Source organism: Hirundo rustica, chromosome 3 (genome assembly GCF_015227805.2).
Source record: "Hirundo rustica isolate bHirRus1 chromosome 3, bHirRus1.pri.v3, whole genome shotgun sequence".
In the NCBI taxonomy this organism is placed as follows: domain Eukaryota; kingdom Metazoa; phylum Chordata; class Aves; order Passeriformes; family Hirundinidae; genus Hirundo; species Hirundo rustica.
Genome location: NC_053452.1, coordinates 13564619 through 13590511, shown reverse-complemented (window position 1 = coordinate 13590511; position 25893 = coordinate 13564619). Strand labels below are relative to the sequence as shown.

Below are 25893 nucleotides of genomic sequence, written 5' to 3'. Positions count from 1 at the left end.
AAGCGCGACGGAAGGGGCGGTGGGGTCGGCTGCTACGCAACGGCCAATGGGCGGTGGAAGCGGCCGGCGCGTGGCGTCCCTGGAAACGGGAAGGGGGGAATCCAGCGGATCCAGCGGGGTGAGCAGGGGCTGGACAGCGGGGATGCAGCGGGGCTAGGTGTGGGGGCCACGCCGTGGAGAGGCATCAAGCAGGGCCTGGCCGCGCCGGGGTGCTGGTGGGGTCGGGTGCGTCCCGCCACGAATGCAATCCCAAAAGGCTGGAGCGGAGCCCTGCGTACCATTGATTCCAGGTGTGCCAAGAGCAGGTGGGAGCGTGAGGGAAAGGCTGTCAGCCCCCTCACGTCAGGTAAAGATCTGATCCGCCTATGATTGGTGGGTGTGTGTCATAGGATGGGCCACGCTCTGCTTGGTGGTGCCGAAAAATGGGACAAGAGGCAACGGAGAGAATCTGGGACACGGGAAGTTCCCCCTGAATGTGAGGAAGAACTTCTTCCCTGTGAGCGTGACTGAGCACTGGGACAGATCGCTCAGAGAAGGTGGGGAGTGTCCCTCACTGCCTCCATTGATGAGTAGCATAAGAGTTGTTTCTGGAGCACTGGAGGGTTGGTTACAAAACCACATCGTTGTAGCACAGACATGTTTCCTGGCCCTGAGCATCAATCCCCAAGATCTGGAGTACATCTCTTTGTTTTGTAAACTGTCATCCTGTATCCAAATGTAATTTTTCATTCCTGAATTGCATGACATGATAATGACTATATACATCAGGATAAATCAGGTTTGGCACCTGTTTTATGGATATTTTCTTGATTCACATGATAACTGGCATAAGCCTAAGAAATAGCTTCTTTTTCTTTAGTCCTTTGCAGGGCATCATGTGCTTACACAGGTGGCCTTAGTGGAATGATGCTGACATGATTAGGGCAGAGATTTCAGTTCCTTACTCCTTCCATGTATCTTTGACATATGGTGCAAAAGCTGTTCTAGCTCAAACACACATAATCACAGTCACAGGGTGACTGTGAATCCAGTATTCTCTCTTTTAAGAGAGACAAAGACAAGGAGTCAGGCTAAAAGTTTGTATTTCTCGGTGCATTCTTCTTGTTAGGAAAATGATTGTCTGCCTTTTTACTTTTCTATTTTAAGGATCACTGCTGAGAAAAATGACAGCTGGCTCTGTCTCAGTTCCTCAGATCATCCCACTTCGAATCCCACCTCCAGGGAAAGCTCAACGGGAAATAGACACAAATACTCTCATAGAAATAAAATCAGGTATGAACAAGAGCTTTAACTCCATCTCAAACCTTTACCTGTGTGTCCATTAGAAATATTTGGACTTTATACTTTTTTCACATTTAATTATGATTTTTGGAGTATGAATTTCATTAAGAAACTTACAAAATTAACCAACAGGTTTGATGCACCAAGTGTACTTGCATGCAATTTTATGCATCCAAACAATATTACTGACATAAAAGTTAAATTCGTTAGCAGTCTTAATTGCTACCAAGGCCAAACTTTTAAGCTGTTGCATTTTGCTTTGGCTGCAAAAACGGCTTGAAAGAATCATGTGCCAGGCTCACTCTCAATGTTGTCATTACAATTTTTGTATTGTCACCTGCTGCTGTGGCAGAAGATACCCTTTCTGTCATTGGAATGGACAAGCTGCTGCAATGTTCAAATGCAAAATCATTTCACAGATACTTTGCTGTCAGAAATATTGCTTACAATGAAATTGCGTTTGTTGAGCAGCTGGTATTTCGTGGGAGAAACAGTTTTCATTTCAAACACTTGGTCACTTATGGAATTGCTTTATTTTCTTTATGTAAGAAAAATCAAGCACAGTAGTGAGTATTTTGTTGTTCCAAGGTTGCCTACAATCTGAGGAATTACTTTTTCTGTTTCTTTCAGATACACCTGGGGCCTCTATTTATTACACTTTGGATGGAAGTAAACCAGAACTTATTAGGAAACGTGGCTATGGGGCGTGTAACACTTTGGAGTATAAGGGTCCTATCATATTACCAGTGGGGAAAATAATGGTCAAGGCCTTGGCAGTTACAAAGTGAGTTTTCTGTTTTGTTTTATTTTAGTCCTGTTTTGGCAAGGGATAATCATCCCTGTCATTGCTTGTGTTGTTTAAAGCACTCCATACCCTGCAGGTGAGAGATGAGCCTTTCCCCAGGCAGTTTGCAATCTAAATGATCCTCATGAAGAGCACTGACTTGGCTTTCTCAGGATAATCTTTATCTGTCAAGAGTTTGTGTGGTTGGATTACCTCTTGGATGTTATCTCCTGGACTCCAGGTGTCCAATGATGTACTGTCCTGAGAGCTTATCCTTTGGAATGTAATCATCAGAAACACCGGAGAAACCAGGGTGGTGTTTCTGGGGTCATCCAGTTGTTCAGTAGATTTGTAGAAGTTGGTTGTCCCAGGAATTTGCTTCATTTCTCCCAAAGGATCACAGAATGCTGAACCTCACAATTAAAGTACAGTGTTGGATGAAGCAAAAATATGATACATAGAAAGAAAAGTGGATTTTGCTGCACAGTTACTGACTTTGTCCAAACTAATTTCATGCTTAGAGACAGAGAGAGGACACATAAATTCTCTGTCTGTACTGTCTTGCATTATCTTTTATTTCCAAAGGAGATGAAACTTCCACTCCGCTTGGACATTTGTGTTTGCTGTTCCCTGTTAGCAGCACCTGCTGCCAGCCTGTGCTTGTGTCTGCACTGGAATATAATATTATATAACACACAAAACCTAGGCCTATGTTTATTTTCTTGCTATTACTACCTAGATTTACACTTGTTTCCAGTCTGGTTTTATTAAGACATTTTCAGGGATCACTGTAATGACAATAAATCATGAAAGAGTGGTTTGGGCATTTACAGCAATTTCAATCCACTTTTGTAATTTAATAGATATTAGAGAATGACAGTTGGTTAATCAAATAAATATTGCTCAGGATTCTACTGCAATAATGGCTGGCAAGCTTGGAAGGGATGTTCCTCCTAATAAGCTACATCCATCAGTGATTTTCTTGTTGCAGCACACAGGTCTGGGGCAGGTTCATAGCTTTGTGATTATTGATTTTCAGAGACTACAGGGAGAGTTCAATTGTGACGAAGGTGTTTGTGGTGGAGTACCAGCAACCAAACATTGTTTTCCCTATTGAAGATGATGACAAGAATTTCCTAAAAGATATGGCCACACAGGTAAGTTTTAGAAATTGTAACCCCTTGTGTGAGTATAAAACATTGTATATATTATATTATTTAGAGATTAAGCTTTGACTGCCAATTCTATTCACATATCTTATTTTCTCTGTTTGCCCATCTTTGCTGCTGTGGTCCTTTTTGTAATATTAAAATTTCAAGGGGACAGTTTTCCCCCTGCCCAGTAGTGTTTTATGACTAATTGAGGTCAAATATTAAAAAAAACCCAAACATTTATACGTTAAGCTTTTCAAATACTTGCATTGAAAATAAATACCTTAAGCATGTACTTGTAAAATTTTAACAAATAACTACAGCAAGAGAGGATTAGAGCAAAAGCAAAAATTTTATTTGGAATTCACATGGAATTACGTTTTAGAATAAGGAAGGTGGAACATTTACTACAAAACCTAAGAATAGACTGAATGTGGAAATCAAGCCTGCCTGGGATGAAACGCCCCGAGACCTTCAAGGTGCAGTATAACTTCATAAAACTGAGATAGTCTTCTGTTCTAGCAGAAAATGGTGTGGAGTTTCCCTGTTCTATCACTTGTAAAATGGGGGTAATTTTAAAATCCTGTCAGAAGACAAAACATCCTCTGGAAATTCCAGTTTTAATTGCTCAACAATACAAATAGAGAACAAAATTTACCCTCCATACATTTCACATGACTTCTTAAAATCATATTAAAATGCCATTCATTTCTCAGCAACACAATAAGGCCCTGTCTGTATTTCCCTTTGTGCCAGAAAATGCTGTTAAATTGATGGGATTGCAAATCCCTTTTGGAGTTTCTTTACTCATGTTTGCTTGCAGAAAGATTCCAAAATAAATACACAGTGGAAATGAAAGCTTCACCCAGATTTCTCTGTAGGTAAAGCTTCTTATTCCATGGCAACAACAATGGGACTGTTTTAGAGCAGGAAATTATGTTAATATTTACTCATTAATTTATTCTTAGGAGCTGGGGTTTTTTGGGCATGCAGGAAGGAAGAAAACTGTAAATAAATTAAAATACAAAAAATAAGCTCTGTCAGAGATGTGTGGGGTTTCTTATAGTTTAATTTCCCATAATTCCATGCAGCTTATTTGAACCCAAAATGTGGATGCCAAATGCATTTTTAATTATGCTTAGCAAGAGTATGTAACATTCACGTTCACAGATAGATTAATTGCATGAAGTGGGTGACAGTGGAATAACAGGATTGTAATTTTAATCTTGGAAACAGATAGAAAGCCTTCTCATGGGTCCCCTCAAGGACCTCTCCTCCTTGCCAGTCCTCTGGAAGCCACAGAATACAGAGAGGAGTCCTTCTCAGCACAACCAATGGAGTCATTGCAGGTGAGCAAAGGGGTAGGTTGAAGAAAACTGTACAAGGCTGTCATCAGGACAGAGGTCTAAAAGCGGAGGAGATGAAGATTTGTGATCTCTCTCAGCTATTAATGCCTTTGCCTGAATTCTACAGTCCTGATTTAAATGTAACGGTAACGATGCACTAGAACAGGAATGCCCAAAGCAGGACACAGTTGTCAGTATACACAAAACCTGGCAAAGGAAATCAACACTGACTGCATTCCTACTAATTCTCTTCTAATACATTTCTGAAACTGCAGTTAGCAAATTCTTACTGCTGTTTGTTGGCAAGTTAATATTTAAAACTCAATATTCAATAATGTTATGGTAGGAGTATATAGCAAGGCATTGATTTATTTTTATTGGAAGAAGCTGTGTGTCCTTTGTGGCTTGTCTCTTTCACGGAGCTCCCGGCTCCGTTCTCGCCCTGGCTAGCTCAAGAGACAAACCACAGTTAGAAGGAGTTTCCTCAGGGTCCTAAAAGCCAGGAGGCATCCGAGAACCTTCCCTTAGCACAAGAGCAAGACCCCATCAATAGCCAAGGGAGGAGGTCTTGCGCTTGATCTGGAGAGTGAAACCAAGGCTTCATTCAGTCTTTCTTCTGTGTTCCTGCCCTAGCCCAGGTCAAGAGCCCCGAATCAAGAGCCCCAGATCAAGACAGAGAGAGCCGCATGGTCTGTGGCTTATAGCCAGGGAAGGGGCTAAACCTAATCAAGGAGTGGAACAGGGTTGGTTTACCTTCCAGGAAAGGGACTGGGAACAATGTGTGAGATGGGCTGGGGGAATGGCAGGGACAAACTTCAGGATATTACATTTTCCAGGGGAACAGGGGGGTACAGAACAAACCATTATAAAACCCAATATAAAAATGAAATACAATATGAAACCAAATAACACACAGCAACAGTCCTTAATGCAGCTAATGGGGGAATCAAGGATAGTAAGTACTCCTCAAAGCAGTGCATTTCAGTGCAGTTTATTTCAAATTACAGCTGTAGCTGATTTTTCTATCTTTATATGCATTTTGCAAATATTTCCTTACAAAAGCCTAAAGAATTACCTCTATTTCAGTTTGCAAGTTCCTCTGCAGTGACTAGCCAAAAAAGCTTAGCAAGCACACAGGTGTCAAGGATCCAGAGTGAAACAGATTTCCTTAAGTAAGTGACGTCTCCTTTTAACATATTTGTTCTTTGGAAAGGGTCTGAGCCTTTTGCAACCAAGCTGATAATACTGTGGTCCTCTATAAAAATTAGGAAGGCAAAGACATACACTGGCTCATAACTGGAGTGTATAATCTAAGTAGGACCTTGAAAATTCTGTTTCTTAAATGTAGTTTTCAACTTCCAGTTATCAGCTGTCTTATCTCCCTTAAAAAAAACTCCTAACACCCACAGGATCAGGGGATAAACTGTCTTTTCAAATTATAGTACACCCTCAGTGCTGTAGGTGAATGCTGCTCACTGGAGTAGTCTCCCAAAACATTAATGTTTATCAGTATTGAAAAGGTTCTGTGATCGACATCAGTGGCTCCCTGTTGTGCAGCACTGAGGCTTGACACAGACTGCCTGTCAGGAGACCTGTTTACGTCCCACGATGAGGAAGAAAGTATTAAACTCCATAGTAGCCATAGAACTTTCTAGCTTGCAAAGCTGTTTAGAGTTCAGAACTCCATATCATGGATGTTGGGGCACGGTCTGATGTTGCACCACAGCTTGGAAACCACAACTGTGAAATCAGTGGCCTAAGTCCTGTCACAACAAATTCCAGATTATTCATTATTATGCAGAGTGTAATACTAAACCAAGCTCAGCCAGTTTGCTCTTATTTTCAGATGTGCACATTGTTCTGCCCCTCGCCTGTGTGAGCCCTTGGCTCACTTCTGTCAGAAATGTGGATCTCCTATCCCTCCTGTGCCAGTTCAGTGCTTCCCACTCCCCGAAGGACTACAGGTCAGCAAAACGTCATAGCAATCCACACATCATCCTTGGAGAGAACAACAGCCTCTGCAGGTTACAGTCAATGCTGGCAAACCTGCTACCTACTCACACTTTCATTTGAAAGTTCTGCTCTAATTACTTTGTTCTGCTCAATGCTTTTAGCACTGGACCTAATTAAATTCTCCAACAATTGGCAAAACTGACCATAGATTTCTTTAAGTGCCATATCTTCTAATAAGGAAGACAATGACAAAGTGAATTATTTGCCTATGTCAGGCAACAGTACCAGCCCTGAAACTTTAAATGGTGGCATGTGTGGGCATATGCATCAAGTTTTTGCATCAAGTGGTATGTGTAACTATCTTCCATAAGCTCTTCCCAAGAGATAATAACCTGATCTAACAAGTCAGTGGTGTGTTTCCCTTCTTGTATCATCAGAAAGTTGTCTGGTCTGGGCAATACTGTAATTTTACGTAATGACTGAGATTCACCACCTCTTTAGATTTGGTTCATAATTAGGAGAATTTCAATCACCTGTATGAAGTGGATGACAGTGGAATAACAGGATTGTAATTTTAGTCTTGGAAACAGAAAGAAAGCTTTCTCACAGGTCCCCTCAAGGACCACAGCACCTTGCCAGTCCTACTATATTTTATAGTAACATTTTAATTTTATTGAAAATTACTTTAATACCTTTCTGGCATTCTCTTTCCATATGTCTTAATAGTGATCCTTTGATCTTTAAGCATCAATATCAGCATATGTTGCTGTCAATTGCTATGTTTCCAGTGACCTTGCTGCTGATGTAGACTCCAGCCAGAAAAATACTGAAATTTCATTATAATCTTAATGATCTCATTGTAATTCTTTACATAACTGTGATGTGGCTTTTCCTTCAGATGGCACCCTGCCTTGAATGCAGACATCTTGTGCCAATGAAAACACCCACTTGCATTATCTGTGAGTCACCAATAGCTCCACAGCTGCAGCCCAAAACCAACACCTGCATAAAGGTAATTGAGAATAAGTAAAACAAAATAATGATTTAACTCCTGGTATGCATTTTTATAACAGCTGACATAACTGAAAATATTTTGATCCAACCTGGCTTTGTATAATTACATTATGGACAGCTTTAAGAGTTTGTGGGATTAAAAACAGCTTGAATGGAAAAAGAGATTAAAGGTTCCCCAGTACAAGAAAGACATGGACATACTTCCCTTGAGAACAAAGGAGCAGCAGAGGCAATGTGTGATGAGCTGACCTTAACCCCCATTTCCCTGTGCTGCTGAGGCAGGCAGAAGACAGAATCCGGAGGAAAGTTAAGTCCAGGAAGGAGGGACAGTGGGTTTTTTGAGATTTGGTTTAATTCCTCATTTTTCTGCTCTGATTTGATTGGTTCTAAATTCATGACTTTGTCCAAGATGAGTCTGGTTTTCCCCTGACAGTAATCAGTGAGTGATCTCTCCCTGCCCTTAAACTCATGAGCCTTTCATGAGTTTCTCTTCTCTGTCTAGCTGAGGAGGGGAGTAATAGAAGGGCTTTAGTGAGCACCTGCCCTTCAGCCAGGGTCAACTCACCACCAGAGGTCTTTTAAGGCACCTCATAGTATTATGGTATTATATTATTATTAATAATTTTCTATGCAGGTACTGCACTGTTTTATGTGAGTATAGTGACTAAGCAAACTCAAACCAGAGTATAAAAAGACCTGGAGATATTGATAATGAATCTCCTGAGAAAACTGAGAAAACTATACCATAATTAAAAAAAAATAGTCCCCATGTGGTGAGCAGGCAACATGGCCTAACTAAGGTGTGAAACAGCCCAGACTTGAATGCTATCCTCTATCTACAGGAGTGAATAATCACAGCATTTTGTAAGATCAAGTCTTCTTCTTTGTCTTTTTGTTGACTGTTTTCAAATACCATGTAAAATGTATTTTCTCTCTATTTAAAAGGGTAAAGTCATTTGTCAGATGTGTGGCACAGGAAATCCTCTTCATCACAAACACTGTGCGACTTGTGAGAGCAAACTGCCTAAAGTACAGATGGTAAGACTTCAGTCACACTGAGTGAATCAAACCACAGCAGAACATCCTTTATCTTTGGAAAACTGAAGTCATATCCCCATGTCACCAAAGCAGAGGTTCTCTTCCCAGTGTCATATTTAGGCCCAGTCCTCCCACAGAAGTTCCACCGCAAAGGTGTCTCATATACCTTCAAGTTTCTGACATGGAAGTCAGGATTCTGAATGCCATTGAGAAAGCTCGGAAGGCTCTTAGAAAATGGGTAGTCTTGACTCCAAGGGAGTCTTGTTTGTGTCCAGATTACTTTCAGTTGCAGTAGAATAGTTGAGTATATACATCAGGAACATCAGTCACACTGATTTCAGTTATTTTCTGAGACTAGAATATACTTTCACATTATTTTTCTTATCTCCACTTGCTGCTTCTCCTACATGCATACAGTTAGCATGCTTGTATTTGGCTGTGACTCTGCACAGAGATGAGAAAAGCACTGAAATATTACCCCTAAAATAGCTCTGTTTGAACTCCCTGTTTAGCTTGGTTCCTTAGAAGAACTTTATTTTCAGTTCTGAAAAGTCTTGTATGAAAAATGTCTGGTAAATTTCACTTCTCCGGGTTGTGGTAAATACAAAAATGATAGAACAATAATGGTTTGCAAGTTAAAATCTTTTGATTATAATGATTAACATCCTGAGTTCTAAAACTGTCTGTAGCTAGAGGCAAAAGTCTCTTGTATAACCACATAAGTGTCATTTCAAAGTGAATTTCAGTAGGATTCTGTACTTGCCTAAGTTAAATGTATGTTTGGCCGCTTCACTGAATACAGATATGTGTGTAGATAGTATGTAGTATATGTAGCTAGGCATGTGACTTGAATGTGAGACCTGTATTAGCTGAGAAAGTTAAATGCTTACTAAGAATTATTAATAGTAATCAGAAAATTTACTAATGATAGTGATTCATAAGTGATAACAATAGTATTTTAAATAAATAGTGCTGATATTGTTATTAATGGCTATTGAATAATTTATATTTTGAACATATTAGACTGCTTTTGTAAATTTTATTTTCCAACTGAACCCCCAAATTACAACATTCAAATTACAGTGCAGGCCACAAAACAGGATTATATTGTGTTTGCTTACTTGTTGTTATGGTGTAATCAAAATAATTTTCCTTGGGTTCTGTCCCTTATTCATATTCCTGACTTGTAGAGAAAATAAACTGCATAAGCCTTAAGGCAAAACATAACAAAACATTTTTAAGTCCTGTTTGTCCTAATTGGGATCTGTTCTTAAGCTCTAGAAGTTTCAGATGAAAAACCTGTCTTCTTTTGCTTACTCATATGAGTTAATTGTAGAAAAGTTGGGTAATATATAATTTTCACAAGGCAAAAGAGTGCAAAAAAATATTTATGCAGCAAATTCCAAACTGTGAGGAAACTCCTTGCCTGAACACATTCTCCCTGCCATACTACTAAAAAGAAAGGTACAAAAAAAAGTGTGTGTTGGATTTGAAAATACAAGTTTTTCAGCAGAGAAGCCTCAATCTTAATTTCATCCGTACTGATACATAGGGCCCTATTCATAAATACTCAGCTTAAAAGCACATGATTAATAAGGTTTTTATTTTTTGGTGCTAGTTCTGCTAAAAATATTTTCAAATTAATTAATGCTACATTTTACCATGGTTTTGTAATGAAAAACAAGATTATAAGTTAGATGCAAGTCACTCTGTTGCTCATTTTAAGCTGCAATAATTCTTTTAGGCTGAGTATTACTTTATGTTGTGAGAGCAGCTTGCTTTCCTCTTTCCCCTTATTAGGCTTTTCCTCCCTAATGCTTGTTTTGTTTTATCAGCCCATGTTTGGAGGAGACTCCTGCCCACCTCTCCTGGGCCAGCAAAGGAAGATGGCTCAGTGCTCAAAATGCAACGGCATGAACCAGAGCAATGCCCGCTTCTGTGCCTGGTGTGGAGCCAAGGCACGTGCTTCTGCTGTCTATGAGAACAAACCTGCTGCTGCTACTCTGCAGCAATGTCACACTTCTCTGTGCAAAACTCCTGTCAGTCAGTAAACACTGTTATTATCAAGATACTTGCTTACAGCAGAGAGGATTGTGTATGGAGAAATGAATGGCTTAGAAGACATCCTTACGCCCCCATCAGTCAGTGAGCCAAGGGTTTAGAGTTACAAACAAATTATCATGGGTCAACAAGCACCAGATCATTGCATCAGCTGAAGTGCAATGGCTCTGTGCTCAGGCAAAGTAACTTAACCACCAAAGGTTAAAGTATAATCTGACCCAATGCAAGTTTTCCCATCACAACTCTGGGCTATAATCACCAGGCAATTACCAGATATGAGATGATGCATGTAATTTTTTTGACTGAAGTCCTCAGCTTTGGTAAGGACAAGTCCTTAACTGCTGCTCAGTAGAGTTACAACCAATGTAAACAATTTCCCCTTGTACAGTGCTTCTACCCAAGATCACACTCAAGAAGAATTTATTCTTTGTGAGCTGAACGCATATAAAGTTTGAAACAACACTCCCCCATATGCATAAATAACCATTAGTCCTGTACTGTACTAGGGCACTCATGGTGGTACTTTACTTCCTGTTTCATTCTTCTGCTCTTATCATTCCTGAGTAATTCATCTTATGCTTCTCTAGTGACAAATGTTGTGTTGAACTTTACAGCCTGGACCTCCTCCATCCTATTTTACTTGTTCCAAGTGTGGTACCAGCAACCAGCCCTATGCTCGGTTCTGCATGTCCTGTGGTGTCTACATAGAGCCCCCATCCAGACAGAGCTCTCCTGGTAGTCCCATGGATCCTGGGGACTCACTGGGATCCTCTCAGGTACCACACACAGTGTTACAAAGCCAGGCTTGAACTCATCTGAGAGGCTGCTCCACTGGGGGTATGGATCAGCACAGGTCCATTCATTTCCTCGGGACAATGCTATGAGCTGGGAGCACAAGGAAGACCCAAATGTTAGTTTTGCTTTCTGCTGAATAGCAGCCTCAGCCCATAGCCGTGATCCAGCCTCTTTCTAAATGGCGAAGTGTGAAACAATCAGCCTTTCAAAAGTCTTAGCTCTTTAAGTACTTTTATTTTATTGGTTGTGAATTTTTTTGTGGTCTGCTGATACGAGATATTCTTTCACACAAATGGAGTAGTTTTTTAAAACTGTTTCAATAAAGAGCCTAATACTTAGCAAGGCCAGTTCTTGCCCTACAAAAGCATCCACGTACCCTGGCAGTCATGAAGAACTTGGATTTTGCTTGAATATTTGTGATAAGTTGCATTGTTGTTAGAGACTGTAACAATTAAAAATTGTTAATTATTCTTCCTGCTAGCTTTTCGTTCCCTTACAACTTGGTGTACTCTTATGCTTGTAAGCCATTGAATTATATCTGTATTACTTACATTTTTCCTTCTTCTCCACCACCCACAGGCAAAACAATTAAAAGCTCAAGTTGCCTGGCAAAGTTGTCCTGTTTCCTTTCCCAAATCAAGGTCAGCACTAACAGAAAAAGAAGATAAAGGAACCCAAACCATTGGATTGTTTTATCCATCCAGCAAACTGTTGGAAAAGAAGGAGTTTGAGCTGATTTCACAAAAAGAAAAGGGGAAAAACATGAGTGATCGTAAGCCTCTCCTGACAGCCATTAGTCCTGGAAAAGGTTAGAAGTTCTGATTTTATGATTTCTAAACTATTTATGGATGTCACCCTGGTTTTTCTGAGTTTTTTAAAGACTTTTGATTGTTCATAAAATGGAGTCAGACTTTTTAGCTACGGTACAATATTAGGAGCAGTTTCTACCTTTTCCCACATATGTAACATAAACAAATCCTTTGTTTTTCATTCTCTGTCCTTTGTTTGCATATTTCTATTGAAAACAATTGAAACTGGCTCAGTTGGCTCAGCCTTGAGCTTGCTTGGAGGAACTCTCTGCCCTGTGAAAATCTCTCGTCTCCGTGTGATTGCTTTGCGTATCCAGGTCACAAATGACCTTGCCTTTTTCTTGAAAATATTATAGCTTATGGAATATGGCATCAGTAGGACACTGATTTACATCTTTACAAGTCTGTGTTTCCACCAGTCACTTGTAAATGCACTGCCTTAGAATTCAATCACTGATCTCCACCAATAGCTAAAAGAAAGCTATCAGCAATATCAAAATTGGGGTTACTGAGCCCTGCACAGCCTTACTAATTTGGCAGCAGTTTGATTTCTTCAGATCCCACGGGACTGGAAGAAGGTGTCTGTCTTTGAATTGGAAATCACTGAACAGCTCCCAGTTCCCAGGATCCTCCCCAGCCATTGCAATGTGAACTTCAGGTAGAGCTGTGATGGCAGCTGCAGGGATATTGATAAACAAAACTCTGAGACACAGGGGCAGGTCAGAGCTCTTGAAAATATGATGAAGCTTTGTCTACATGAGGAACTTGTTTGGGGTGCTGTTGTGGAATAAATTACAGAAGCTTCAGAAGCAAAATAAAACTAAACTAGAGGAAAGGATTCTTTGTAGGATTATGGAAAGATCACTCATTGAAGTCTTTCCTCCCACAGACTACAGCAGAAGCAGTACCAGTACTGCAGACAACTTTCTTTCACAGTGAATTCTGTGGTCACTTTTGTTCTTTGTGGAATGACTTTGACTGTTTGCTGTCATTAAATGCTTGCCATTTTTAGAAGTTTTAGTTTTACTATCTTGAGAAATCTTCAGCTTTCTGGATCCCAAACCCTTGAAAGACCAACCATCAGTATTAATTAGGGATCTAATAAATGGCTCAGTGGGTGTTGCAGCACCCCTCTCATTAAAAGGTAGAAAAGAGCCAATACACAGACTTCGTGTTTATCACAGCATGAAAAGGGTCCTGGTTTATTCCTCTTTACAGCTCAGCCATCCTGACTGCAACTATTCAGTGACTCTGGCTGCAGCAAGCTCCTACTGTAGGTTGCCCTTGCAGCCTCTGACTGCTGGTAATTGCCTGCTAAACAAAGACTGTATATATTAGTTTGCAGAATCTGAATGCAGGCTTTTACCTAGCTAGACTATGGCTGCAGGTTTCAACAACAGGCTCTAACCGCAGACCAAGACTGACCTCACAGCGGTGATTCTCTCTCTGTTTTGCCCAGTCCTTCAATCCTTCTGATCATTCCTTCAGTATCTCCCTCCTTGAGGTGTTCTTTCTCCAGGTCCTCCTTCAGTATCTCCTTCTTCAAAGTCCTCCCTCTGACCAACCAACCCACCCCTTTTATCATACTTACCTTTATTAGTCATGATAAACTCAGTAAGGGCTAGGCTGTTCCTCTTCTCTGGTAATTAGTACAACTGTGATTTATCAGGGGCAAGGCCACCTGTAATCCTTTCTTCTACACCTACAAGTGGGCAAAATTGTCTTTAATCTCACAGGGCAGTCCAGTTGGGCAATCCATAGAATGAGTTAATTTAAAATTGTTACAGCGCCAAACCCTGGTTTGGAGGAGCAGTTACTCTTTTAGATCCACTTTCCCATTTAGCTCTCTTCTGTCGGAGTCCAAGGCATTCCTTTGTTTGCCCTCGAAGGTCAGAGACCTGGGCAGAGGGGTCTTGGACCTGGACAGGGGGGTAGGGACCCTGGCACAGAGCCCAGGAAGACACTGGCTTTGATTCCAGTCCAGGGAGAGGCTTCCTACACTGCAAGATGAATTACAGGCCACAAGAGTGTGAAAGACAGTAGTTTAGCTTATCACAGGGTGAAAAACAGTGGGTTTGGGTTTTTACTATGGAAGTAGGTGGGAGCAAGATGGAGAATTTTGGGTGTTGTCCCTTACTTCTTTCTTCTTCCTTCACTCCATTTTCTGTAGTGACAGTGGCACAAAGTAGTTTAAGGAGATTGGGTCAAAGTAGAGATGACCTGTTTAGTATAAGTGATAGGTATTGGCAAATAATGATAAATAAAGAGTACGTAACAATTAGTATAAGAGACAGCGACAGCCCAGTGCAGGGGGAGTTGTCAGATGCCTGAGCAGCTGCACAGATCTTAGTTGGGCACTGAGAAAATTGTAAGATAAGAAACAATAAACAAAGCGCGCAACCTTGAAAAATCAGAACCTGAAGACTCCGTCTCTTTCTTGCGTCCAGCTCAGGGCTTTGCAGGAGGCAAAAAGACTCTAAAACCACCTGAATCTCGGGACAAAAAACCGAGACTCTTCAGCAATGAGATAGTCAACCCCTCAGGCTGTTACTAGAATTAATTTTCTGTTGGGTAGTAGAAGTTGCTAGTGAATGTTAGAAATTCCTATTTTGACTTTGTATGCATTCAGATGGACTCTGATTTTTAAAATAATAACTGGGGAAATCTGTTTTCTTCCTCCCTTCCTCTGAAATGTGACATTTATCTCAGGCATCACTATAGGAAATGCAAGACTTGACTCAGCATGTCAGGGATCTTAATTTAGGTAGAGATAAGAAAGGATTGGCCCCTAATAGTGTCAAGAAAGAAGCAAAGTAACACTGAATATTTGTTTGTCAGAAGTACAGCTCTTGACTTGTGAGTGAGAACTGCTGTCACTGGTAAAGGTCAGGAATAAATTCTGAGCTGCTTTTCAATTATTTTCATTTTTATCTACTTAGCAGAGGTAACTTTGTTGAAATTGCACTGTATAAGACATTCTCCATTAGATCCAGCCAAGGACTGAGGATCTTATTTCATTCCATAAATCAATAAGTATCTCTTACAGTCAGTTCATGCTGAGTTCTATACATGGCTTGAAACTATCTGTATCAACAAGATTATGTACTGTCACTCAGGCAAATCTTGTCTATATATGCCAAATATGACCATTCTTTCTTCAATCAAAATAGGATCAGATATTTGATGTAAAAGTTTTTGAATACAAGTGATTAAATAAAATGGTGGAAGTTATTATTTCTTGACCATATCAACTATTAACTAACCTTCTTTTCATATGTGGAGATTAAAAAAAATACTAAACAGCTAAGAAAGGGGAAAAAAAGAGCAGTACGAAAACACTAATCCTATGGTGTGTACTGTATTTCTCTTTTTTTGCTGCACTTGTAGTCTGTTTTGAACAGGAGCTAAGACATTTACCAGGTAAACTTTACAAAGAAGATTTCCCTTTTCTACTGTAGCAAAAGTAAAATCAGTGTGATATAGGTGTAATCTGCTATTGGCAACATGGATTCAAGTATTCCATCAATGCTGCCAAAAATCCTTTGAGACCTAATAAAACACCAACCATGCAAGTGTATGTTCCTGGCCATCTGGATTTTTTCAGATAAAATCTGGGGATCTGGGCTAGTTATGAACCACTTTATTGCAAATAATACTGACTTCCACAGAGAGATCACTCACTAAGTAGTTTATTTTAGATGTTTTAAATACTACTTTCAACTTGTATTAGTTTTTGCATATGAGACCACAGCAGGGGACAATTTATGTTCTTCTGTGGATCCTTCTTTTTGTATTCATTTCAAGCTGCTTAACAAGTAAGTTTTGTTGGTTTGTGATACCAGTTCAACCTTGAATCTTCCAAGCACAAGACTCCTTGTGCCCCTGCTTTGTCTTGTAAAAGCCAGAGCTTTTCTTCTGGTTTGGTCTCTTTTCACTGTTTTAAGCTTCACTTACCATGAAGGAAAGGATAAGGTCAGAGCAGCTGCACTGTGTAAGTTAAATGACGTTACCAAGCCTACACAGTTTATTTACAACAAAATGAATCATGCCCTGTACTTACCAGGGGGATGCTAAAAAAGAAAATTAGCCAGATCCTTAAAATAATCAGTTAAAAATGAGAACAAGTCCTTTTGGTTTTTTCTCAGATTAAAACAAAATGTAACCTGGAATTGCCTGGACAGGAGGTGCAAAAGCTCTAAGTGGCTTAAGATGAGTTTTTAATCCAGGCACATTCTGCCCCTCATGTTTTGTGCCCTCTATCAGCATAAAGGAATGCTGATGCTGTCCCAGAGATCCTGACAGGCAAAAGAGCAGGAATTCTTAAGGTTTTAATATGCTCTCACATATATAATTAGAAGGAATTTATTTGGAGGAAAATTTACACAGACCAAAATGTTATGTGTCCTTAGTTTCTGTGTTTGCAGTTTTCAGATTTGGCTTATTGTTCCCTGTCAGTTATCCCAAATCAACTAAAAATAAGTTCAATAACACATAATTGCTTAATTGTAATATTTTATTTTTTTCTTTTCTTATGATCTGGAATAGTGTGAAATTTTCCTTTCACACAGGACCAGTTTGGACTCCTAAGGATCATTCCAAGACATGGCTTTGTTGTGAAAAGAGGGCCCTAAGAATGAATTATAACTACGGATAAAACAGTGTTTCACCTGGCGTTTTAAGATATAACTTTCCTTCTCATTTTCTTGATTAGATGAATTTTCTACAGATTTTTTTTTTATCTCTGTGAAATGATGCTATTTTTAAATCTTCCATCACTTGACTAGAAGGAATGTTAATCACATTTTAAGGATTTTTCTCCTGCTTAACTCCCTGTGAACAGGTTACTGGAGAAAACAGCTGGATCATGTTTGTGCTCATGTTAGAAGCTATGCCCAGAACAGCCTTGAATTCAGAACACTGATTGGAGAACCTCAAATGGGAAAGGTAGGAAGGAACTTGTGAGTAATATCTTCCTATGGCGGGTCATGAAAGGATTAATGGGGCTGCTACATAAACACTGGAAGAATAAATGTCTCCCTTTTCTTTAGATGTTGACCTGTTTGTATGTGTCATTTATCTCATTTGGTTGTTCCATTTTTTGGTCACTCTTTTCCTGAATACTTTTTTCTGCTTTTTTTCCAATGGCAATTCCTATTCTCTCACTTAAGGGCTGAAATGACTCAGCTACTTTTATATAGTAAGGTGGAAACCTTCTAAGGACTCCTTCCTAAGAAGTACATACTCCAGTAGATACTTGGCACCTGATTTCTATATCCACTGAAACCTATTGTCCACCAGGATCTTCAGAAGCTGCAGTGCAACTATATAAGTTGAGGTACAATTCATTGCAATTTGTTTCCTCTGCTAGAGGATTCAAAAGGATAGGCCTGAAGAATAAAAAATTGCATAGGGAAGGCTATTCCTGCTGCTTCTTGGCCTTTTGTCAGTTTGTTGTCTTAAAAGCAGTGCCCCCAAAAGTAACAGAAATGGTTCAAAGCAGATGCCAACTGTCTGAGTTTAATGCCACTTTTCCAGTTTTTCGTGTGGATTAGAAATATAATCAACCTTACCTGAAAATTGTCAACCAGCTGCAATATAATCTTCATTCCACTTCTTTATAATCTTCTGTGCACTCATTTTTATACACTTCCATAGGCTTGTTGCCAGCAGTACTGTCTCAAGGAATTGATACACAAAGGTACCCAAGTTTTAATACAGACTGTTCTTCTCCAGTCTGGTGTCACTAAAGCAACCACCAGTTCTCCTGGATCTGGGAGTCCCAAGAACAGCACAGCCTTTTATGCAGCTACAGAATCTCAGTGGAGAATGACTGAACATTCATGAAATGCAGCCTCATTACAGTCTTGGATTCACTTAGCATTTCAGTTGTTGTGAAATTTCCAGAAACTCCAAAAACACCTGCCCCTTTCTCATTGATATGGGAAGTGTTGGTACAATATCACAAACAGGCAAAAGCCACATGTGTGATTTTGTGCATTGGCTGCACAAGAAACACCATCAACAAGACTTATTCCTAAAAGTACTTCTGTGCGTTTTTTTGCTAAGACATACTAATGGCTGCTGTTTCCCTCTAGATTAATTATGCCACCATCTCTGAAGATGACTATGAAGTCACTATTACATTGAATTTTGCTATTAACAAGGTCAGTTCATGGGATGGGGCCTGTTGAGAGGCAGCTGGTCTAAAGCTGTCACTAGAGCAGTGTAATGCTGATATATTTTAAATTCAAGTCTAAACAAGAAATGCTTTTGTTCAGAAGGTGTTAACTTATCACTTCAGAGAAAACAATCTTTTTCTGTCTCTGTTGGAGCTAGATGAACAGGTATCCTTATCTGATTAAGCCAGACTTCATGGTTATGGTGCTATCATCTCACATTTTGTTAGTTTGCTATTAGTATTAACTTTCCTCTTTCAGCTGATGCTGTTTGATGATTCTAGCACCCCTTAGCTTTTGATCTCAAACCCTGCTTTTCTTCAGCCTGCAAAGCATGTTCTTAAAAACTAAGCTTAGTAATTTCAATGGTTTGGAGATAACTTTTGTCAGAGTTCCTGTTAACTCTATTCAACATCTGGAATCTCTATCTTAAGAATTACCATGTTCCAAAAACCACAACGTACACATTTCCAGCTTTTCAAAGACAAAAATCTACCATTTCAAAAATCCAAAATTAAGACTGTCTCTTGTGTGGAATCTTGGAAAGCTTACCTTGCCATGTGAGGACTGAAAAGCAGTATCACATTGTTTCAGAAGTGAAATTTCTCAAGTGGTAGAAACACTTGCATGTGGATGAGACTCTTCATTTTATTAAGTGAGGTGGTATCACTTTTTTTCTAAATCAAAAGAAATACCTAACACAAGGTTCAGAAAAAATTGCTACATAATTTTGCTTCAAAACAGAGTTCCATTACATATGATAATGACTTGTGGTAATTTGACACTGATATTCAAAGCCTATGTATTTTCCCAAATGCAACAGTGTTGTGCCACTAAGGTTGTAGCAGCATTACATAATAATCTTAATAACTGCCTGCATTTGATGATTCTACAGGTTATTCATCCTAACAGAGCAGTGAAGTTCAGCAACGATTACCTGAGTGCTGGAACAGAAGTCACAAATGAACAGGATGGCAGTCAGACTAATTTTGGTGAGATTTTTTTCCCCCCGTCTTTACAGTAGACCATAAATACAGCAGTCAGGAATACAGAAGTAGTGCTTGGAAGCTTAGACGCCAAGGCAGACAAACATTCTGTGACTATTTAGGTTGATCTTTTAAGTCTCAAAATGTGTCTAAGTTGAGATTTTGTAGCAGTTCTCACTTCTTTTTTTTCCTTGCAAAGATCAGGATGAATAATACACGGGAAACTAGGTTTTGAGTTCAGACTTGGATGTTTATTATTTCTTCTCTATTTACAGACTCACGAGCTGTGAGCTCTAACTAGCAAGTTAGAGAAACAAGGTGAAATGGAGTGCTTCTCTTTCCAAGGTTATTTAAGCGATAACCCCCAATAACGAGGTGACACCTATACTATTTATATTTCTGACCCAATAATGACCACCCAAGGCCCACAATGCCGACCTTTTTCACCCATTTATAGAAAACCACCCAAACCCATGAAGAAGGAAGAAGGTGAAGAAGAAGGACTCAGACAACACCCAAAGCCCTCCATCTTGACTCACATGTATTACTATATACTAAAAACTCAAAATCTAAATTTCCAGAATTCCAACATGATTTAAGCACAGACTCACTCAAAAACTCCTGGGAATACTTCATCCCTGGAGAGCTGAGGAGACCAGTGAACTGCAGCCACAGGTCACAGCAGTGTTTTTATTATAGCACTGTAACTTTAGATATTTCACATACTCTTTTACAATAGGAACGAAAAACATCAATATTATCTCTACTTCTGAGCTTTGCCAAGGACTGCCAGCTCTGCCATATTTGGCAGAGATAAGAAATTATGAAATACATTCATGCAGAGATGTTATTTAACTGCCATCTTCCACTGATGTCATTAACAGCTCAGCATTTTGGGCATCTCATATTGAACTTAGATTTTCATTAAATCAACCAGTTGTAAAGTGAGCACTACAATTCAGAAATTCCTATAGCATCATTTGACATACTTAATTCACATGTAAGTTTCATCCACTTTGTGCTTTCCAGTCTGAGGCTTGGCAAGAGGCAGTCACTGCACTAGGACCTGTGCAAACCACTGCTTAAAACCAGTATGAACTGCAACAAATATTTCATTACTCTCTCATGTGGGAAACTGATAAATACTGCTTTGATTATGGATAAATTATTTCCAGATCTCTCCTCCAAGTTCTAGTTGGAGACTAGACTTTGCTTTGAATTAACACTTGTTTTCCTCTCTGGTAGGCAGAGATGATCATAATCTTTTCTACTCAAGAGGCAAAATAAAGAGAACCAAGTCAACAACATTCATGGAACAGGAATATAAGCTCTCTGTAAGTATCTTCTGCAAATACAGGAAAAAAGATTTATAGAGCAGCATGAAGCAGAGTATCTGGGCATTCAATTAGAAAGGTTCACACTCTGACTGGGGGCAAGGGATAAAAGTCTAATTTAATATAAAACCTGAACATCAGTAACTGACATTTAGTTCAGAACTGAAAATAATTAATTTGTTTTTCTACTAAGAGTTTAGATTTTCTCTCATTTTGAACCCATACAATTTTGATACTGCATCAGGCCTAAGGAATGTTGCAGTGATTCTCTTAACCAATTTTTTTCAGAAGCATATGGAGGTATTGTCATTTTCCCTTGACTTTACAACATTTGACTCCATAGAGGCCTAGTTTAACTCAAGAAACAAGGATTTACTTCCACTGGAGATCAAATTTCCTGAAAGAACTGTCTACTAAAGGGATTGTCAGTAGTGACATGGACAATTTCAAAAGGGAAATATACATTAATCTAAGCTTGGATCAGTCAGCCAGGTCAAATGTGGGAGAAGGTACAGAGCTCTGTGATATGAGTCCAGAGATAAAAATGTTTGGTCAAGTGACTGAGCTTTCAAAATTAGAAAAGGTTGAAAGCTGGGAAGAAATAAAAGGAAAATGTTTTAGGTTTTGTTGTTTGTTTGTTAAGATTTAGTAGTAAAGTAATTTCACTGAGGCAAAACATACACATTTTTAAATCAAAATACTTCCACAAGTTCTGAAAGCTTCAAACTTTACTCCTGAACATATACCCATGTTTAATTTTACTGTGCTGCGCAGATCTTTTTATAGCCCTGGAGAGCTGCGTGACGTAAAGTGACTCATCAGCAGACACATTTGCTGAATGAAGACCTCAGTAGTGAGATATTAGCCAGGGTTACCCAACACTTGCTCAGGTTCAGAAAGACATTCCTAAAGAAGTCAGCGATTAGTAACAAGGCTCGGATACATAAAATTCATGATATTGTGTGCATTTTGCACTTTCATTCCAAGGCGGAATCTGGCCAACCTACCTGTATTTTCCCTGTGTGTAATGTTCCTGGCTGTTTTGTGTCTCCACAGCCAGAGTCCAGACAGCTGCTGGATGAACTGAGTAGAACTGGGAAAGGAAGAATCTCCTTCATAGAACAATTGCTCAGTGATGTAAGTTATGCTTGCTGAAGTTTCCTTTTTCAACTCTTTGGCTGTTTACTGCATGAATTTAGCCTGGAATGCAACTTCAACTTGATGATTACTAGGCAACAGCCTTACAATACCAGTCTTCAGATTGAAAGAGCATTTTAGAGAAGATAGGGCCTGCTTTACATTTATAGATGTTCTCAAATTTCTATTCAGTCAGTGATTAAGACAGTCTTCTCTGGGTTTGTCAAAGCCAAACAAAGTATTAGTTTTATAATTTAGGATCAAGTCCTCTGTATAGCAGAAGCAAGCATCTCTGTGTTTCTGCTCTGGGATCTTACTTGGCTACTATTACACACACGGACTCTTAACTTTGAGCTAGATGACCAACATTTTCAGAAGAAAGGAAAATAACGCACTTTGAACCTCTGTCTGGAGCATGAAGCCCATTTGCCAACTTGAATTGGCATAATACAAAAACAAGGTGGAAGCTGAAGAGTCTGTATGGTTTTACCAGCCCCCTTTGCCTCTGCTCTGTTCTAGGGAGCTGACCCCAATTCCCTGAGTGAGGAGGAGCGCCCTGCCCTCACAGTTGCTGTCCTGAACAAGCACACAGGAGCCATCTCCCCTCTCGTGCAGAAAGGGGCTGACATTGACCAGCAGTCAGGACCGTAAGTGATCCTCTGCCTCGGCTCTGTCCAAGTTTCACTGAAAAAAATTACACATGCTTGAGTTTTAGTGAGAGCTAAACCTCACCTCTCCTCCACAAATGTGCTCCTTTCAATCAGTATGCACACTCTCTCTTCCAGTTGCCAGCTTTGAAGATTTCTCATAACTTCTGTTATAAAAGTACTGTTCTATTCAATTCTTTTCCCCGTTCACTTCAATATGGTACCTACCAAAGCCTACCACACTTCTAGTGTGTTCTGTATCCTCTTATTAATTTTCCTAAGTTTTATTTGTTAAATTTCCTTAGGTAATAAGTGCATTTCTTCATTCCTCCTGTACAGGCACAACAACACAGCTCTCCACGAGGCAGTTCTGCTGGGACTGGAGGGAGAGGAGTGCATCCGAGCCCTGTTATGGTAGGTGCTGTGGCTGAGCTCCAGCTCAGCTGCAGGCTCCCCCCCAGCCTGCCAGCACAGACCTGCTTGGCACCACTGGAGGGCCAGAGCCTGCCCTATGTCCCAGTGGGAAGTAGCATCCAGAAATTCCAAAGTTACTCTCCATCAACATTCACCTACAAGCCACTTCATCATTAAGTGCAGTTACTTGCAATGCATTAAGCAGTTTAAACCAATGTGTTCTGTATTTACAGCTGCAATGCCAACGTGCAAAAGAAGAACGCAGCAGGGCACTCAGCACTGGATTTGGCTGTTGCAGCTGGAGATAATAAGGTTATTTCACTGTTCCAAGTAAGTCTGGATAGAGAACATTGAACAAACTTATGAGACACAGGAACATTGTTCTCATCAGTGTGTTATTACAACAAACTTTTTCCCCAAATAAAGCTGAAGGTTCTTTGACTTTGGGAGCACCTGATCACGTGTGTCCAGTCCTGTCTGTAGAATCCACAACTCTGTGTGATCACCTCGGGCCCTGCAACAGTCAGATATTTTCTCCAGGATTGCCGCATTCCTTTCTGGTAGTTCAGAGCACAATTCCTCTCTGACTGCACATGATTCTGCAAATTTTTTTCTTCCAAACAAAGGGACAAATCAAACCTTCCCAGACACAAATGAATTTCAATACCTATGAATTGTCTAAAATGCTTAACACTGCTTACTAGAGTTTGACACTTGAACAACAGCACTGCAATCTGTAACTGAAGACCTTATTTTCCTTTTTGATGTTTAAACTGCATTCAGTGCAGCCCATTGCAGGAAAGGTCAGATTCTTGTCCTCTAGAAAATCAAGTAAAACTATTCTGTTGTTCTGCCTTCAACTTTTATTTATAAATGCATCAACACGAGGCAGCAGCCAACTACAAACAGAAGTTTACAAGAATTCCAGGCACACTAAAGTGTGGTATAACTCAATGCTATTAGCCACAATCCTAAATCCTTGAAGTATTTTTGAAACTCCTTCCCCTTTCTATGCCCCAAAGTATCTAAAAGCATCAGTATATTCAGTACAAAAATGGAAATGCATGTCAACTCCTATCAGAAATACAAGTTTAAGCACCAGAGCTACCAGTATCTCTATGAGACAGCAATATTGCTAAACAGCTGGATTAAAAAAAAAAAAAAAAAGTTAGAAGAAAACAAGTAAATCCGTAAGTAATAATCCTTTAAAAAAACAGCAGGAAAATTAGGAGAATCCCTGCAGAAAAGGATTATGTATGCAATGCATCAAACACCAGGTACTTCCCAGACAGACTCAAAGGAGTGAAGCAGAATTCTCTCTCCTTCTCAGGGACAGCCAGTCTGGAAGCAGCCTCAGGAAAACACACCCATTAAGTCACAGGGGCAGTGCCACAACATGTGGACAAGACGGATGTCACTGGCAACTATGAAACTGCAGCAGTCTAGACCAGATTCTTTATACTACAACGCTGGATCTTGGCTTTATCTTCAACTTTGGTCATCTTCTGAGAAATCTCTTTTTTCTGCAAAGAGTAAAAATAATGTTACTGTCTACCACTAAGCTATCATTCAGCTTCAAGGGAAATGTGGAATACATCCCACATAAAGCATGGCTGAGAACCAGGAAAGGGTACACCAGCCAATCCAGCCTGAGCCTGGATGCAACAAAGCACTCTGCACAAAGCCTTGTGGTAAGGAATGAGGCCAGCTGAACAATCCAAAGACTAGAAGCCAGTGTACGTACAAGCGCCTTCCTCATTCGCATTTTGTCCAGCTTCAGGAACTCCTGCACCGTCAAGTTAGCAGGTTCCTTCTGAAGAGAAAGAAAACCACAGTCCGCAGAGTGCTTTTTGTGTTCCTCCCTGAAAAAAAGGCGACAAGAAAGAAAAAGTAAAAGAGAAGGCAGCAGCGGCCAACGAGCCACACGCAGCCTCTCTCTCCTCCGAGCCCCTCGGCTGCCACCAGCGGTTGGTTCCCCTGGGCCGGAACGGCGCCGATCGCGACGGAGGTAGAGGGATCCCCCAGTACTCACAGGGGATCGTCCTCGGGCTCCCAGCCCTCCAGCTCCTTGAGGCAGAAGAAGCACTGCGCCACGTCGGGGCTGTTCTCGCTGGGGCAGTGCACGAAGCCCGCCGCCGCCATCTGCGAGCACAGGGGAGGCCGTCAAGCGCCCGCCCGGCCCGGCTCCCGCTCCCACCACCCCGGCCCCGCCGCCCCGGCCCCGCGCTCACCCGCTCGGGCGTGCAGGCGCAGCCCTCGGTGAAGGGCCAGTTGCGGAAGGTGGCGGCGCGGACGGAAGCGAAGTAGAGCCGCCACACCTCGGGCAGCGCCGCCAGCCCCTCCATGGCCCCGTTCAAATGGCGGCGCGCGTGAGGCACGGCGGGAGCAGGGTGGGGCCACCGCCCTCACGGCGCCCGTGACCGCGCCTTTTTCTCGGTCGCAACGAATCCAAGCTCAGGGAAACATTTTGGTTTTGCTGTCCTGTGAGGGAAGGGTGAGGTTCCGCCTTTATTATCCAAGAAAGTTTTACTTTGTGAAGCTGTGTTTGGCTCCTTTCTCTCAGTGCTACGGTCGCTGCACAGCTCAGGGAAACGTGCAGGAAGCGTGCCGCGGAGCAGGGCGGAGCTGGCTCCTCAAGCACGGCTCGGGTGACCCAGCACCCGGGCTGCCGAGGCACAAGAGGGAAGCAGAGGGCTGAGAGCACCGCTTGTCTGCCTTAGAGGAACGTTACCCCTTTGCAAAGCCATCGCTCCCGCCCTGAGGATCACTTCATCACCTTTGAGGATCTGGTGTTTAATAAAGGACCGACGTAAAACAAGCTGTCTGCAGCACAGCAGGTGTCACAGGGCTCTTACAACACCACTTGGCAGCCCCCGAGGGACAAAACCACAGAGCAAGACAGTCCTCGAAATCTTCATGATCAGTTTTGAGAACACAATGGAGAACTGGTCATCTTCTTCAGATTAC

General features: G+C 40.8%; 2 protein-coding genes across 9 annotated transcripts; one reads left to right on the top strand and one right to left on the bottom strand.

Moving 5' to 3' along the window:
• Positions 1-2: 2 nt before the first annotated feature.
• On the top strand, positions 3-23382 carry DZANK1 (double zinc ribbon and ankyrin repeat domains 1). Of its 8 annotated transcripts, none has more exons than XM_040059729.2 (22): positions 41-118; positions 390-536; positions 1147-1272; positions 1912-2065; positions 3105-3222; positions 3602-3695; positions 4453-4565; positions 5649-5734; positions 6409-6526; positions 7414-7527; positions 8475-8567; positions 10403-10525; positions 11243-11404; positions 12003-12231; positions 17073-17176; positions 18328-18396; positions 19304-19400; positions 20640-20728; positions 21785-21865; positions 22385-22512; positions 22852-22926; positions 23160-23368. In XM_040059729.2, exons 3-22 carry the CDS (start codon positions 1164-1166, stop codon positions 23278-23280), a joined length of 2277 nt encoding a protein of 758 aa, XP_039915663.1. In that variant the 5' UTR covers positions 41-118; positions 390-536; positions 1147-1163; the 3' UTR covers positions 23281-23368. The 8 variants fall into 8 exon arrangements, with proteins under 8 accessions (XP_039915664.1, XP_039915662.1, XP_039915663.1 ...); XM_040059725.1 differs by lacking the exon at positions 41-118 and adding an exon at positions 196-290; XM_040059728.1 differs by lacking the exon at positions 390-536 and having other exon boundaries at positions 26-118; positions 23160-23382.
• BIRC5 (baculoviral IAP repeat containing 5) lies at positions 23303-25323 on the bottom strand. Its single transcript, XM_040059737.2, has 4 exons — positions 25158-25323; positions 24959-25068; positions 24671-24788; positions 23303-24449 (listed from the first exon to the last, which is right to left on the bottom strand). Exons 1-4 carry the CDS (start codon positions 25269-25271, stop codon positions 24369-24371), a joined length of 423 nt encoding a protein of 140 aa, XP_039915671.1. The 5' UTR covers positions 25272-25323; the 3' UTR covers positions 23303-24368.
• Between the last annotated feature and the right edge of the window lie 570 nt (positions 25324-25893).

Coding starts and splice junctions, on each gene's coding strand:
- DZANK1 (XM_040059725.1), top strand. CDS start 242: ATGCAATCCCAAAAGGCTGGAGCGGAGCCCTGCGTACCATTGATTCCA. Junction 4,566..5,648: donor AACCAATGGAGTCATTGCAG/GTGAGCAAAGGG, acceptor CCTCTATTTCAG/TTTGCAAGTTCCTCTGCAGT. Junction 19,401..20,639: donor TGGCAGTCAGACTAATTTTG/GTGAGATTTTTT, acceptor CCTCTCTGGTAG/GCAGAGATGATCATAATCTT.
- BIRC5 (XM_040059737.2), bottom strand. CDS start 25,271: ATGGAGGGGCTGGCGGCGCTGCCCGAGGTGTGGCGGCTCTACTTCGCT. Junction 25,069..25,157: donor GCGCCTGCACGCCCGAGCGG/GTGAGCGCGGGG, acceptor CTGTGCTCGCAG/ATGGCGGCGGCGGGCTTCGT. Junction 24,789..24,958: donor GAGCCCGAGGACGATCCCCT/GTGAGTACTGGG, acceptor CCTTTTTTTCAG/GGAGGAACACAAAAAGCACT.